We start from the raw sequence: 16376 nt of genomic DNA, 5'->3' as shown, positions 1-16376 counted from the left end.
TATTATATTTATTTTATGTAATATAAAATTTATATTATTTCTTACAAAAATATTATAAAGAAAGGCACTACCTTGATCATAAAGATCTTTCTTAATTTAATGTATGAGGTGTTCAAGCTCATATTGCTGCTACATCATACCTGTTGACTTTGGAATTGTAGATGCTCAGTGTTCCCCCGATGAAGAGTTGCATAAGCAACTCTTGTGTTGGCCAAGTCATAAGTATGACTCAGTGCATAGAATGTTGTTTTGAAACTTACCATTTGGCAAGCATTTTTACTTATTTGTAACCATGTGTTATTTTAGAAAATATTTGAGGTCATATATTTAGAGATATTTATATATCAGATATTTTTTGGCTGGAAATCCCTGAGTCAGTGCATCTTTCTCATTTAAGTTTTTGTTGAAGGTTAGTTATCTTGGGGTGATAGTTGTTTGTGTGTTATGTGTGTGTGTATGTATATATACACACGCATATTTATTTCATAATTTGATGTGAACAAAGTTATGATGCTCTGATTACATATCTTCAAGTCATCTAGTATCTTTTAAGTGTCTTTAAGTATCTCATATCTTTAAGGATCTCTGAAAACAAGTTCTATTATAGATGGTACATGAAAAAATGGTTCTCTTGTAGGTTGTACATCTGTCTGATTAGAGGTTAGCTATTTTTTAATATTTTTATATGTCTTATATTAATATTTGAGTTAGAGCTTTCAGGTGGAGTCCAGCTGGCTTGGCACTCAGTCATGATGGTGTAATTCTATTTCCTCTCCATAGTGATCTTTAACTAGCAAATGGTTAATAATGTTTCTTCTTGGTAGGGACCATACCTACGCTTTATATCAAGTCAGTCTATCATACCGCATTCATTTTTTGCTTAGATTTATGTTTATTTGTTTAGGTATCTTTTTAAAATTTTTATTGGAATATAGTTGATTTATGATGTTTTGTTAGTTTCTGCTGTATAACACAGTGAATCAGTTATACATACACATATATCCACTGTGTTTTAGACTCTTGTCCTCTATAGGTCATTACAGAGTTTTTTTGGTTTTGTTGTTTTAAATATTTAATTATTTATTTATTTTGGCTGTGCTGGGTCTAGGTTGCGGCATGCAGACTCTTAGTTGCGGCATGCGGGCCTCTTAGTTGTGACGTGTGGACTTCTTAGTTGTGGCATGCGGGCTCTTAGTTGCGGCATGCATGTGGGATCTAGTTCCCTGACCAGGGATGGAACCCAGGCCTCCTGCATTGGGAGCTCGAAGTCTGACCCACTGGACCACCAGGGAAGTCCCGTAGGTATCTTTTCTTAGAGATAAATACAAATAGTATCTCTTTGGAACATCTGTTGATTATTGTGTATTTAACTCAGCCCAGGAATCAAACAGTAAATATTTAATTCAGCCTCTCTAAGATATACAACCCACAGAACTAAATGTTGTACATTTTTAAGCCATAATGTTGTGATACTGGCATCATCATTGGAACACTTTTCACAGCTGTTTCTCCAGTGTGTTTTCTTAAAATTAAAAACTTCTGTGTACTGGAAATAGAACGTACTTTGACACCATTTCTGGCACGTTCTAGCTGTAGGTCTCAGTGGTAGGACGTAACTGTAGCTCAGTTTCCTCACCTATAAGATGGGAATAATAATATCATCCTGTGCTTCACTAAAGTGCTATGAAAATTAAGCGACGTAATATACACATATGAAAGCACTTGGTAAACAGTGAGCAGGATGTGACTATATATCGGCTCAGAGTTACAGCTCTCCTAACACAGGGTGCACCTGACGTGGGTAACAGGCATCACGTGGACTCTGGTATCTCACTTTAAATATGGCATCCGCCCTTCTGCAAGAGAAAGGCCTGGATATTGCGTCCCAATGATGAGTTTTTGAAGGACGAGAATATCTGAGAAAACACTTTGCTGTGGTGTACCTCATCCTGCACACTCTTTGCTTAAATAAATAGCGCGTGACAATTTCAGTCGCCTTATTGTGACCCTGGTGGAAGCAGCATGCTATCTAAGGGGTTGTAGTGCAGCTGGGTTGTGGCAGTGCCTGGCCCCAGACCTCAGCACTTCCCTGTCCTCCCATACCTCTGGATGTCTCGCGGGAGAGAGAATGGAGCTCTTTTATTTTTCTGTTTGCGTTGAGAGGCTAGTCGCATTTGAGGAGTCCAAGGACTCGTTGTGCAGGATCCGCTATGATTCCTGGAAACAGACGTTGTGGCATTTATAATCGGGGAGTGTTCTTGTCGGAAGGAGCCCCGGGGTGCTTCCTGCACATTCTTCAGAGCTCTCAGTTCCCGGGGCCCCTGCTCCACAGCCCTGGTGGTCACAGTTAGTGCCGAGTGATTTTAAACAAAAGGGAAGGGAAGCAGGATGCTTCTCTGTGTAATGTTTAGAAAGTGTAAGACTGACGGCATTCTGGTTGTCAGGCACTGTACTAACTTTGGAACTGGTCTAAAGTTGTCCCAACAAAAATAAACAGGGTTTGATTTCAGTTTGTTTATTAGGTCCTGCCCTCCACCCTAGGAAACATCTCATCTTGCTTATCCCCTAAGCAGCTTTCTCTTCTCACTTCAGTATCCTTTCCAGGCCCTTGGCTGTGTAAACAGAAATTCAAGTTGTTCTAGTTAACTTGAGGGAAACCTCTGAGTGGCATTTCTTTATCTGGGCTCCGGCCCCATGTTCTTGTTTTAAAGACGTCTGCTGCACAGAAGGGAGGCTGGCACTGGTGTTTCCAGAGATTATTAGCAGGTGCCTTTTGCCTCTTATTTCTGCCCAGGAGGCCAGCCCTGACTGTGTACCCTCTAATGAGGGAGGAACGACCCTCTATAGCAGGATTACATTTCAGCGACAAAATGCAATCAGACCTGAAGTCAGTCTGCAGACCCACCCGGAGGCTGCTGGTGGAGTGTTCCTGACAGCTCTTGGGCTGTGACGGATGAACCACCTCCTGTAGGTGCAGAAACTCCTCTTGTGCAGAAATTGGCCACGCTGAGCTTCTACCTCAAAGTTTTCTTAGCCTATGTAAGAGTCAGTCTTTATACTCTTTATCAAGTTGGAAATTGAATGTTTCCTTGAACTTCTATCCATGAAGTGCTTAATCAGTCCATAACAGATGCTTAATACAAAGATTAATAAGTTCTATTGCTGAGAAAGTCCGTCCTCTTTGCATGAAGTAGGAATCAGCCAGAAGTTACTATGTTTATCAGTTTGGTGAGATTTCTCTTGGTGGAACTCAGGGAAGTTTATAATTTCTCTATTAGCTTGGAACCCTGTGTCATCACCTGTTCTTTCCAGTATGTTGAAGAAACCTGAAAGGCTCTTTTCACCTTTATAAAGAGACCTGGACTCCTGTCCCAGAAATAGAATAAAATAAAGCAAAAATGGGACTTTCAAGAAAAGTCTTAAAACTGTGGTCAGATCTGTCTTTACAGCAGTTAAGACATTGTAGAGTTTGGGGTTTCTGAGCACAAGCCACCCGTTCTCCTTGCTTGGCCCTGCCATAAACCTTTTTCTGCTAAAAAAAAAAAAAAAAGACAAGACATTATATGGAAGTAGGAGTCAGCCTTCATGGCAACATTTGTCTCAGTTTTTTCTTTTTATATAAGTGAATTAAGAGCAGATGTTTTATTTATTAGAAGCTAAAAGTTGTAAGATACAGTATGCAATTTTTGAGGTTAATCAGTAAAGGTTTTTTTGCATTTTTAGGCAAAAAACTCTAAACATTTGCTGATAAAATTACTGTGTATTAGATCTCTGCCTCACTGAAATTGCCTAGGCCATCTGTTTTTTAGTCAGACTTCAGTTGAGTTCTGCTTTTATATTCCTTTCCAGTCTGTGGAGGTCCAGCAAGCCAGCATGTTCAAAATCAGTCGTCCTCTTCTACGTCTGCAAATCTCTGTCCACTTCTTAGTGACCTGCTTGTTTATTTGCTCAGATTCCTTCTTCATTCTGATTTCTGTTTGTCTCCACTTTATGTAAAAAATAGTAAAAGCTGGTTTCTCAAACAGGAGGCACCCACGTTCCATTGATCCTCCACATGGAGTTTGTGCCCTGAATGTGCCCAACTTGGGATATAAAAATACAGAGGATATCACAAGGCCAGGGATCACAGTGTCTTGTCAGCTAAGAGAAAATAAAGTATAAGGTAATAGTAGCATCTCATTCCTTTGTGGGAGTTAGAGAGTATTTGTAATGCATTGTTACAGTCATAAGCCAAAAATTTAAAAAGCACTTCCTCTATACTTACCCAAGTCAGCCGTGTCAGTCGAAACACTTGGCTGCCTTTTTCACTCTCTCTTCTAAGTCTTGTGTTACCAATAGCGTACCTGGTACCTTTCTCCACCTGCCTAAATGACTGCATGAAAGTTTTCTTTAAAATCCCTCAAACCTCAAACTTAAACTGATTTGAAGTATAATCTTACTAGCAGGGCCTGCAGTTTGCACAATTTTTTTCAAATCATTTGGCACATCTGTTTTGAACTGAAGTCACACAGAGCTGAGGAGATCCTCTGGATCCAAGAGCATCTCCCCGAGGGCAGAGACCCCCACCTGCCTTGTGCACCACTGCACCCCCAGCATTTAGAATGGTGCTCTCTACAGCGATGTGCAGAGAGGACGAGCACCCACTGCACAACTGCGCTGGATTGTTTTGCAGTGGGACTTCCTCTGAGAGTAAGAGCTGCATTTACTTTCTTGGCCACGAGCAGCCCAGAGTAAATTACTTTTCAGGTCTCTAAATAGTACATTGGAGATTTGGAAGAACTGATGCAATTTCTAAAGCTGCCGAACTTCCTCCCCAGAAGCTACTCCCACACCAAGACTCTGACTTCATGGCCATCACAACCAGAGTTAGAACCTGGACTATCTATGCAGGAACACTGTCTCCTGGTAGAAATGGAAAAGTCCAACTGTAATGTAGATTCTAGTGGATTTTAGGTTTTAAAACCTTTCACAGAGCAAAGGGGGTGGGGAATCTGGAAATGCTTTCTTTTCATCATGGTCAGATTCAGAGCAAGGCCTGAGCTACTACATCAGTGACTCATGAAATAATGGGATTTTTATAGAGGAAGAAAACGACATGATTCTGTTATCCGGGTTTTACTGTTAATTAGCTTTGTGGTGTAATTAGTAAAGTAGCTCAAGAGTAAAAGCAAAGTCCAACTTCTAACAGCCTGGTAAGCCTCTTCTTATCTTAAAAAGAAGTAGGATAGCGAGGTTCAGACAGGTGGAGAGGTCCGCTCGAAAGGAGTTAACATTTCAAGGCCTTGCCACTTCTTCCTCAGCCCTTTCAGATAACCAGAATCGAGGAAGAGGAAAAACCACACTGAGTTTTCCAAACTCTTTCACTGAAAGAGATGGCGTATTTTTATTGTAGTCAAACATGATGCAAGATAATATTGCTTCTTTTTGAATCCATAAATATAAGACACACGTCTGAGCGCTGCATGAGTTAAATGGCTGGCCTGCCTGAGGCGCTATGGGCATGAGTGCTCCAGGCTCCTGACACAGGATACTGAGAATGACGCAGCAGTAAATCTCCATCCTTTAGCAGGGAGGGACTTTGTTTCTGATAGAGGCCGAAAGTCATTTCAAGCCAATCTGATGGATAAGATAGAGGCCAGAGCTGAGGAAACCAAATACCAAAGCTGATCTAAACCGAGGAGTGGCCATAAAATAGTGACCGTCTTCCTTGCCTGTTTCAAAAGGATGTCATTGCAAAAGGAAAATTCCAAAGCCGTATGAAGCAGGGGCAATATCGCCGGAGTACGTTTATAGCCCTCAACAATGACTACGTAGAAAGGGATCACGTGTGTTTGGGTATGTAAGTCCTGAGGTGTTTGTTTTAAAAACAAACCTTATTATATTAGTGTCATACCTCATGTTTTCCTTGGAACATTCTTCTCGAATCCTCTTCCTTGAGAAGAGAGAGGAGTGTTAAATAGAGATCTGCCTGAGAAGAACCACAAGTCCTCAATAACCACTATATCTCCATTCCTTGATAGGACTGTGCAGATGTCTGATGCAGTCGGTTGAAGGGTAATCTGCCTTTGAAGGCAAAGACCTTGAGCCCCAACAAATGTAAGGGGTAGGAAGTCTAAGCGCCCATATTCTCCAGAGTCAGTGAGTCGTAACCACTTTTGTTTGTGCGGCCCAGATCCTTGCCCAGGAACATGGAGCTCTCCGAGGTTATCCCACTGGGGATGAGGCAGGCAGACAGTGTGCGGGGACTGTGGAGGTGTGTGTGGTTTCCATCCTGGCCCTGCCACTTCCTAGCCATGCGTTTTGAGCAAGTTACTTATTCTCCCTGTGCCTTGGTTTTCTGTGGATTTCAAATAACACCCTGTTCCATTGGCCTATGGAGAGCATGTGGAATTGACTTGTGAAAAATGCTTGGGTAGGGTGGTCCAGTGGTTAAGACTCTGCTCTCACTGCCGAGGGTCTGAATTCAATCCCTGGTCGGGGAACTAGGATCCCATAAGCCATGTGGCACAGCCAAAAAAAGAAAGAAAAAAAAAAAGCTTGGTTAGCACCATGCCCAGTACCTAGTAGGCAGTCAGTAGGTGGAAGTTATGATTATCATTAGGTATTGAAGACTAAACCTAATGTCACTGTCAGCATAAGGAACCAGTTGGAGTGATGAACACCACAGTCAGAATGAAATGGACAGCGCACTCGATAACCGACTATAAACTGTTTAGGTTACTTTTAGTTGGACAGTTCCCACATCTCTATTTATGCATCCCTCTTCAGCCTTAAAGCTTAAAATGCTTTTATGTGGACTTCCAATTAGACTATGCTGTTTTCCCCCCCAAACTACAATGACTTCATTAGTTTATTATTTAGAACTGCAAATTGGGTAGATTAGCCACCATGTCTCCCTGTAAACCAAGTCATTTCTAAAATTTTCTGACAGAGCTTTCTCAGATTCACCCAAATGGGAGGAAGTGGTCCATCCAGGAAGAGAAATAAGCATGTAAGAAATAGGGGCACCGGCATTTGCAGCAACATGGATGCAACTAGAGATGATCATGCTAAGTGAAGTCAGACAGAGAAACATGAATACCATATGATCTCACTTATATGTGGAATCTAAAATATGGCACAAATGAACCTATCTACAAAACAGAAACAGACTCACAGACATAGAGATCAGACTTGTGGTTGCCAAGGGGGGCAGGGGGGAGGGAGAGGGATGGACTGGGAGTTTGGGGTTGGTAGATGCAAGCTATCATATTTAGAATGGATAAACAACAAGGTCCTAATGTATAGCACAGGGAACTATATTCAGTATCCTGTGATACACCATAACAGAAAAGAATATTAAAAAAAGGATGTATAGGGCTTCCCTGGTGGCGCAGTGGTTAAGAATCCACCTGCTAATGCAGCAGACACGGGTTCGAGCCCTAGTCTGGGAAGGTCCCACATGCCGCGGAGCAACTAAGCCCGTGTGCCACAACTACTGAGACTGTGCTCTAGAGCCCACGAGCCACAACTACTGAGCCTGCATGCCACAACTACTGGAGCCCACGCGCCTAGAGCCCATGCTCCGCAACGAGAAGCCACTGTAGTAAGCCCGTGCACCGCAACGAAGGCCCAACACAGCCAAAAATAAATAAAATAAATTTTTTTAAAAAAAGGATGTATATATGTGTATAACTGAGTCGCTTTGCTGTACAGCAGAGATTGACACAACATTGTAAATCAATTATACTTCAATTAAAAAAAAAAAGAAATAGGGGCACCGGGATCCATCAGTCAACTGAAATTCACAACATACTTTCAGGCCTCTGTTTAGATCACTGGCTTTTCAGATAAAATTTGGTCAAAAGAAAAGATGTTTCTATAAAGCCTCATTAACTAGAATCTAAGTAATAAAATCTAATCTAGTCTAATCTGGGCCACATAGCAGCCACCTCAGAAAAAATCAGTCAAGGCTTTTACAAAAAGGAGTCCTCATTTATTTCACATGAAAATTCCACAGAGTGGTGACCAACCCATGTCTTAAATGTGGCTTTGTTTTAAAGCATGTTTGAAGAAACAAACTTTACTCTTACGAAATATATTGATATTGCGACTCAGACTGATCAGATGTGGAGATATCACGAAAACTGTTGCCGACTCTGAAATGGGGCTTGTCATGGATTGAAGTCCACATCCTCAAGCCAGCTAGCCCTGACATAAAACGTCCAGTGCTAACCGTGGCTCAACCCTGGTCACACATTGGATCCAGCTTGGCCTCCACCTGAAAAAGCTGGATAGCCAAACAGTTGTCCACTGTTCCAGAGAGGCGCAGGCACAATTGAGGCCACATGAAGAGGGCTCTGTGTATTCCTGGGAGGGTAAGAAAGGGAGCTGTTAGGTAGAGCTCAAGGCAAAGAATGTGGGCTTTGCAGTCAGATGGAGCCAGGAGGAGATGCCGGCTCCACCGCCTGCTGGCTTGGTTACATCAGGTTCCTTCCCCTCGCTGAACCTGAGTTTCCCCAAGAGTAGGACGGACAGCCCTACCTCAGAGAGTTGCCATGAGGCTGAACCACGTGATGCTCTTGAGCACAGCGCCTGGGTACCATGGATGCTCAGCAGATGCTAGTTCTCTTCTTCAGGGCTTGGCCCTAGATCCTTCTTTCAGAACCATCCCTCTTGCCTCTACCACCTGCGTCCTCTGACCTCCAGTCTGTAAGGAGATCAGCTGTGAGAGTGCTGAACATGCAGATCTTAGATCTTGCTGTGGTCCAGCTGAGCTCTGCACACGAGATGGCTCTCAAGGAGCCATCTCCTTGAGATACCTCATTCCTATAACCAGGTCCCTTTACAAGGTCTTTTTGGGGCCACTGGTCCCTTTTGCACCGTCTGCCACCTCCAGCAAGAGACTTATTCTTTCGGCCCCTGCTTTCAACCAGCGATTGATTGGCATCTGCCTCTGTGCTCTACCCACCCCTCCCCCACCCCTAGTTGTTTAAACCTGAAAAGGTAGCTTCCTGGTCTCAAGTCAGAGTTAATTCCGTTGAAAATGAAGTGAAGTTGAAGGTGAGATGTTTCCATGGTAATCTGATGAGGAGAGCTTGAATGGAATAGAGCTAACTTGGTAGAAACACCTGGAAGTTGGGTCCATGGTGGTCAGCCCCTCCCTGGAGGGGAAGAGCTTCGTTACGGCCCCTGAATCTCCTGGGGCCCCACTGATCAGACTCCAGCTCCACCGCTGTGTGCAGAGTCTGTTGCAGCATCTCTGTGAGGCTCCCATTGAATGGGTTTCACCGTTTCTTTGTCATATTGCTGCACTCGATTGAACTCTTAATCTTCATTGAACTCAGAAAAAGACATTTTTGTAACAAAATCAAATGAGAAACTTCAGTTTCATCTAATATGTCATCGAAGTTCTTGGTTCAACCTACTGCCTGCTAGATATCCAGAGTAGTTACTATCCCTCTTTTATCATTTTATAAATACTCTTTGGGACAGTGATCTCATACAATTACTGGATGAGTAGTTGCATAGACACTTCGTTACGCTGTAGCTCAGCATTTGCTCTCTGGCATGTCTTCTGTGGTTTTAATTTTCTTGCAGACCATTGAAATTATTCAGAGTGGGTCAGTAGCGTTCAGAAAGCACCACACCGCATGACCAGGTTCTTTAGAACCAGGCTCAGACTAAGCTTTTCTCTTCGTTGTGTGTGGGGGGGGGGTGGGGGGTGGGAGGGGAGGTTGATAATGCATGCACATACCTGTTTGAAATCATTTAATATTGTTGCCTTATCAAGAGTAACTCATATTCATTGCAAAAGAAAAGTTAAAGAGAAAAATTCACCCTTGATTCTAACAGTTACTGTTAACAGTTTCGTTTCTTTCCAGACAGTTTTAAATTTTCCTCTTTACGTGGTTGAACTTATACATGATGCATTTTAACAGCTGCACAATATTCTCTCCTATGATTGTATCAAGTCATTAAAATATCCCATATTGTTGGACAGTTTTTTTCCCCCAATTTCTTGCTATTATAAATAATATTGTGATGAACATCTACATAAACAACTTATTTTAGGCCTTTTCTGATTATTTCCTTGGGATAGCTGACTAGAAATAGAATTATTGGATGAAAGAAGTATAATGTTTTTAAGGATACATGAGGGATACTGCCAGTTTTGCCTGTTACCCCACATTCTCACCACTGGTGACTAAAACGTGTTCCCTTTTACCTTGTTGAGCCCCAAATCAGTTCTATCCTAGAGGCAGCTTCATGGTCATGTTCACACAGAAAGGCTAAGAGTTTGAAGGTCAACCGCTGCAGCTCTGATTGACCCACTGGAATATCTGGTTTGATAAGGCTTGACCAGGTCCTTGACAAGCTCACCAGCTGTTTATTTGTTAAAGCAGGAAAGTGACTCATATATTGGAATTACCTCTGCATCACTTCCCATTGCAAGAAACAGGGTTGTCCTTCACACCTCCGCCCCCCTCACTGTCCATATCCTGACCGCTGTTTCTCAGTAATAGCTTGCAAACGTAGCCTTGCCTTTCCACCTCCATCACCTCTGCGTTAATCCAGGCCTGTAACACATCCCGGTGAACAGCGTCCCCATCTTCCTAACCCTGTTTAGTCTTCCACATTGTCATATTCCAGAGTTCTCTTCTTGAAGATAAAGCTGATAAGGCCCGTCCCCTCCACTGCAGGAAGGCTCTAAATCTGTCATTGTTCTTCAAGGCCCTTTACGATCTGATCCCAACTTCATCTCCAGCCATCCTGCATGTGGCCCTCACACCTCTCACTGTCGTTCCAACATGGCAAACTGTTGGATGTACCACCGTCTACTTGCAGTGTCCTTCCTTCCAGCTTCTTTATCTATTCATCCCTCGAAGTAAAACTAAAGCATCAAATCCTGGGTGAATCCTCTCCCAGTTCCCCCAGCAGACAGTTGCTTCACCCTCCATGTTGTGTTGTCCAACTCCACGTTGAATTCACAGCACTGTGGCTGCTGTGTGGTACCTGGTGAGGAGTTCCGGTCGCCAGCCTGTCTCCACCACTTCTGCTCAGTCCTCTGGGTCAGGGTCCTGGTCCTGCCTTTTTTCCCATTGATGATAAAAGTTTGTAGAATAAGTGAATGAATGTCTTTATAATGTTTAACACATAATTATTATTTTTAATATCTTAATTTTATAGATTTAACTTCACAAATATTAGCATTGATTTAATATCTTAAGATGTAATAAGTGTGTTTGCCTAGATCTTAAGAAAATACAGACCAGTGCTTGGCCTTGACTTGAATTTCTTTTATTACGAAGTCCTCATCCTTTTTTTTTTTAACTTTATTTTATTTTAGTGGTTTGGGGGAAATTTGACAAATATACCCTCTTTCCTGGCAAAGGAAATTTTTATTTCCTTTTTCTAAATTTATTTATTTTATTTATTTTTGGCTGTGTTGGGTCTTCGTTGCTGCACGCGGGCTTTCTCTAGTTGCGGTGAGGGGGCTACTCTTCGTTGCGGTGTGTGGGCTTCTTATTGCAGTGGCTTCTCTTTGTTGTGGAGCACAGGCTCTAGGCACGCGGGCTTCAGTAGTTGTAGCACACGGGCTCAGCAGTTGTGGCTCGTGGGCTCTAGAGCGCAAGCTCAGTAGTTGTGGTGCATGGGCTTAGTTGCATATGGGATCTTCCCGGACCAGGGCTCGAACCCGTGTCCCCTGCATTTGCAGGTGGATTCTTAGCCACTGCACCACCAGGGAAGCCCCCTCATCCTTTCTGTGCCTCTTTCTCATTCCCTTCTTCTTCTCTAAGAAGAGAACTGGCAAAATGCCTGTGGGAGAAAAAGCACAGAAGGTGATGGACAAGATAGGGTGGGGAGTGTAACCTTCTCTTCTCCCAGGTCCTTGCACAGTAGTAATATGTTACTCAAATTTTATGCCGTGACATTGGTCCATCATGTGAGCTGTTACAAGGTTTATGTGAAATATAATCAGTAGTATTGCCTTATGAAGAAATGCTTCCTTTCATAAAGAATTCTCTGCATAATAGACTCTAGATTTGATGGCAAATCTGATGTCCTCAATGACATGTTGGCTCAAGGTCAGTATATTACTTGAATTAAGTTCATTAAATGATTCTACTCATCCATTTGACATGTACATTTTGGGTATCTTAGTGAAGTCACCTCCTCTAAGGATTTCAGATTAGCAAAAACTTCTACCATGAGTTTGGTGTGAAGGCCTCCAAGTGAGTTTTTAAGGTTAACATTCAGTGCACCAGAACCCTTTCTGTGGAACACTCACAAATACAGTGAAGTACATTTTTAAATAGATACTGAAAAAGAATTTCTGCTTACACCTAGAACTTTCTGTGATTGCTTAATATCCCTTGCTGAACATCAAGCAACAGTAATGAGAGAAATAATGAAAATGCATTGGGAAACAGAGATTATGCATTTTAACACTAGACATAGAGTCCTTTCCATACTTACTTATAACACTCCACAATGGACCAAGACATACCTTTGGAAACACAAAATCCTATAGCCATAGGACATTATTAGTGCCATTTAGTCAGGGGCATATGCGTGAGTAATTGGTAAGAAGAGAATGTAGATTCCAAAGACAGATATTTCTGCCTGTGACCCTCCTCTGGAAAAGCTCAGCAGGAAGCTTCATGCTAGGTCTTTACAGAGTGGTTCCAGCCACCCGGGAGCACTTGGCTACAGAGGCTGGGGTCCTGACGCCCTGCATATAGATGTTCCTCATTTCCCCTCAGGCATTGTGGGTTCTGTCCTTTGTGCCTGGGCAGTGAATACTGCCCGTCTCAGAGCTTCCAAGGTGCCTTCCAGGGAGAAGACACCACTTCTTTCCTAAGGAACTTTCCTTCCAGATGCCTTTATAGTTTTTCATTTACTAGTGACCAGTGGTGAATGGAGCTGCCCATAGAATCTGAGCATAAAATTTTCCCAGCTTTGTAGGAGTCATCCAGTTATCGGCCTGGCCAGTGACAGGGAGGGGCTGCCCCACCCCCATCCTGTGTTTCTCCATTTATTGGCCCCATCGCTGCTTTGCTGGGCATTGGGCCTCACTCTGAGCTGTAGAGGGAATGTGACCACTAGTAAGTTCAGAGAAACCAGGAGAAGGTGTTGAATCAAAGAGAAAGGAACTTTCAAGGAAAAGGTTGGGGGAGGGAAGATGTGAGGATGGTAGGAGAGAACGGAGAAAAAAGATAAGCAGAATGTGTTAAGCTGTAAATTCTTATACATAAAAAAATAGCTCTTAAAAATATATTGTTCTCGGGCTTTCTTGGTAGCACAGTGGTTGAGAGTCCGCCTGCTGATGCAGGGGACACGGGTTTGTGCCCCGGTCCGGGAAGATCCCACATGCCGCGGAGCGGCTGGGCCCGTGAGCCATGGCTGCTGAGCCTGCGCGTCCGGAGCCTGTGCTCCGCAACGGGAGAGGCCACAACAGTGAGAGGCCCGTGCACCGCAAAAAAAATAAAAAATAAAAAAAAATATATATGTAGTTCTCAAAAAGCATAGTTTGCTGGGGAAAAAAAATGGATTGAAATGAAGTGAGGTTGTTTTTGAAGTAAAAATGTCCTCGTTACTGAGAGGGAGGTCCATCCAGCATCCCTGAAAAATGAAGGAAATGGTTATCTCAATGCTGATTCCCTTCTGGGAGAGCACAGGAGGCCTGCCAGTTCCCTGCGACAGACCATTGTCATTCCTTATCCTTCCCCTGCATCATTTACACAGAGATTAACTGGAGATGGGAATTTCTTCAGTTGTTTCTATAAGTATACTCAGCTGGACTTTTTCTCTCTTTCCATGGAACAGAACCTCTGATCCTGTCTCCCTACCTATTTGTATTTCAGTTTTAGCTTCTTCGTGTGGTACGTTCAACAGCCACGCAATGATTAAGTTTGTATATTTTGCAATGACAGTCTAATGACTCTTGGCCAACGGGTATCGTTCCCAGCTGGTTGTTATAGTTACCACTTGTGTCAGCCTCAGTGGCCCTTGATCAGGTTCAGGCCACAAGATGAGAGTTCAGAGGCTTCTGCTGAGCAGAGGAAAACAACAGTAGGGACTGGGGAGGTGGAAGTTTTACCCAATTCTGGGAATCCTAGAGCATGTTGCGATTGTGTAGAGCTTTTCCCCTTCACGTCTCAAGTATGATGAGAAATTGTGTTTGTCACATGGAGCGACTCCACCATGTGCCGTTCTTTTCACTAGAGGACACCACCCCAAAGAAGGCGGTGTGCCACTTCAGCGGGAAGGCCTACGCCGATGAGGAGCGCTGGGACATTGACAGCTGCACACACTGCTACTGCCTGCAGGGCCAGACCCTCTGCTCGACCGTCAGCTGCCCCCCGTTGCCCTGCGTCGAGCCCATCAACGTGGAAGGGAGCTGCTGCCCAATGTGCCCAGGTATCTAAGCCGCTGCCCTGCCACTTTTCAAACTGGGATGTTGATTCAAAAGGAAGCTAGAACAGACTCAGAACCTCCCCCACCCATCCTTTAGCTCCTGTGGCCCAAACAGAGACCTGGCGGGTAACTTGAGAGCCTGTGACCATCTAGGTGAGTGCCTGATTTTGGTTCCATGCCAGCATTGCTCTCTTCTGACTTGCATTCTCTAAACGTTAAGTGGCAGGCCTTATGGGTGTAACAGACCTGTGAATGACACCTGCCGTATCCGAGTAGCACAGTTTTAGTGCAGTGTTGGACGAGCCTAGCGGAAAAGGTCCATCATTGGACACAGTAGGGAATGATGTTCTAAGCTGTATATCTATCAGAACCAGAATGGAAGAGCTGCATTTAAACAATACGATGCTGGTCCAATCTTTCTTCAGTTCATCAGTTCCAGTAGTACCCAGGCCACCCCATGCAGCCTTCTCCCAAGCCCTCCCGTGAACTTTCCATCTCTTCCCACCTAGACCGGAACCACGGAGCACGCCCCCAGCTGGCTGTTGCAGAATCACATGCCTACGTCTGTCCCCACATTCCACCCTTCATGTCAACTTAGTAATCCGCCTCCCAATTTCAAACCGAAGTCCCCTGCAGCTGCCCAGATCCTCCCCCAGGCCTTCTCCTGGTTTCCATGTTTGTTTCTCCTGCCAAAACAGCTCCTTTGTCTTCTGCCCCTCGTTCCCAGCAATGCAGGACCTGAGCCCTCAGCAGGACAGCCTCTGGGCAGTGTTCCAGATCTAAAGCCCTGAACACACAGACTTCACAGGCACTCCAGACCACACAGACCAAAGGGAGGGCTCACTCTAGGAGCCCCTCCACGTTCACCTCGATTCTGTGTTTTCTTGCGGCATTGTATTAGAGGCTTGCTCCGTTGCAGCACAGTGGGCTAGGAGTCAGGGCAACTTAGAAGGGCATCTACACCGTGCACTTGTAAGATGGGATAGCCAGTTAAACCCGAAGAGTTTCACTGAGCTCTGCATACATTTGCCTTTTGTTTAGCTGTTGTGCAAACTAGCCCTAATGGGCACTTCTAAAAATGTCCATTTATCCCCTAAAAAGGATATTCTGCCAGGTCAGGAGGCTGAGTCCTTTTCAGATCTCTTATTGGGTGCTTTTCATAGTTTAGTCTCCTTGGCCTTGTTTAAGGTGTAAATTGAGAGTCACAAGTTCACTTCTGTGATGTCGTATCCCTCGTTGTCCACATAGGGAAAAAACAAAATCCTTAAATGTTTTGCACGAGAAGAATGAGGAAAAACATGTATTTCTCATTGGAGTTGCTTTATCTATTACATTTCACCTGTTTCACAAGTTTCATACCAGTTTTCCTAGTAATATACTTTGAGCAGTTCAAATGGTGAAACTTGATCTTATTTATTCAACCAAGATTCATTTCGTGCCTACCCTATGCAAGCACTGCTCGAGGCCCTGGGGAGACAAGGGTGAATCCAACAAGTCCCCGTCCACACAGCTGATGGTTTCGTAGGGAGAGACAGGCAGCACATAAGTAAACAGTAAATAGCACACAAGATGAGGATAAGAGTCACAGAGAAAACACATAGCGAGGCCGGGGTGGGGGAGGAGGGGCTAGGCAGAACAGGAGACAGGATGTTCTGATAATCCGACAATGCCTCACTGATCAGATGACATTTATAAAGGGACCCAGAAGAGTGGCAGGAATCATGGGGTAGAGGCAGAATCTCTGCGGTACAGGCAGGACAAAAGCCCAGGGGGTGGGAACATGCCATGAACGTTCAAAGAGAAGCAGGGAGGTTGTGTGGATGTGACCCCATGAGCAGGGAGGGTAACTAGAGGAAAGCAGAGAACTAGCTGTGTGCCAAAACACGAGATCTCATGAGCGATTTTAGAATTTTATTGGGCAAGATAGAAACTCTGGAGGGTTTTGAGCAGAGGAGTGATGGGACGTGACTTGCAGG

The 16376-nt window shown here is 43.9% G+C and overlaps 1 protein-coding gene across 5 annotated transcripts in view; it reads left to right on the top strand.

The window, feature by feature from the left end:
• CRIM1 (cysteine rich transmembrane BMP regulator 1) overlaps positions 1 to 16376 on the top strand; it is a 207945-nt gene that overhangs the window by 179106 nt on the left and 12463 nt on the right. For all 5 annotated transcript variants that reach the window (XM_089923288.1, XM_022574097.3, XM_022574098.3 and 2 more), the window contains one exon: positions 14209 to 14403. In XM_089923288.1, coding sequence (XP_089779414.1) covers positions 14209 to 14403 — 195 coding nt within the window. The remainder of the gene's footprint in view (positions 1 to 14208; positions 14404 to 16376) is intronic.

Source organism: Delphinapterus leucas, chromosome 13 (genome assembly GCF_059928025.1).
Source record: "Delphinapterus leucas isolate spDelLeu-1000000601 "Yukka" chromosome 13, BTC_Dleu_Yukka2, whole genome shotgun sequence".
Taxonomy (NCBI): Eukaryota; Metazoa; Chordata; class Mammalia; order Artiodactyla; family Monodontidae; genus Delphinapterus; species Delphinapterus leucas.
The sequence above is the reverse complement of the archived record's forward strand: the minus strand, read 5'-3'. Positions and strand labels throughout refer to the sequence as shown.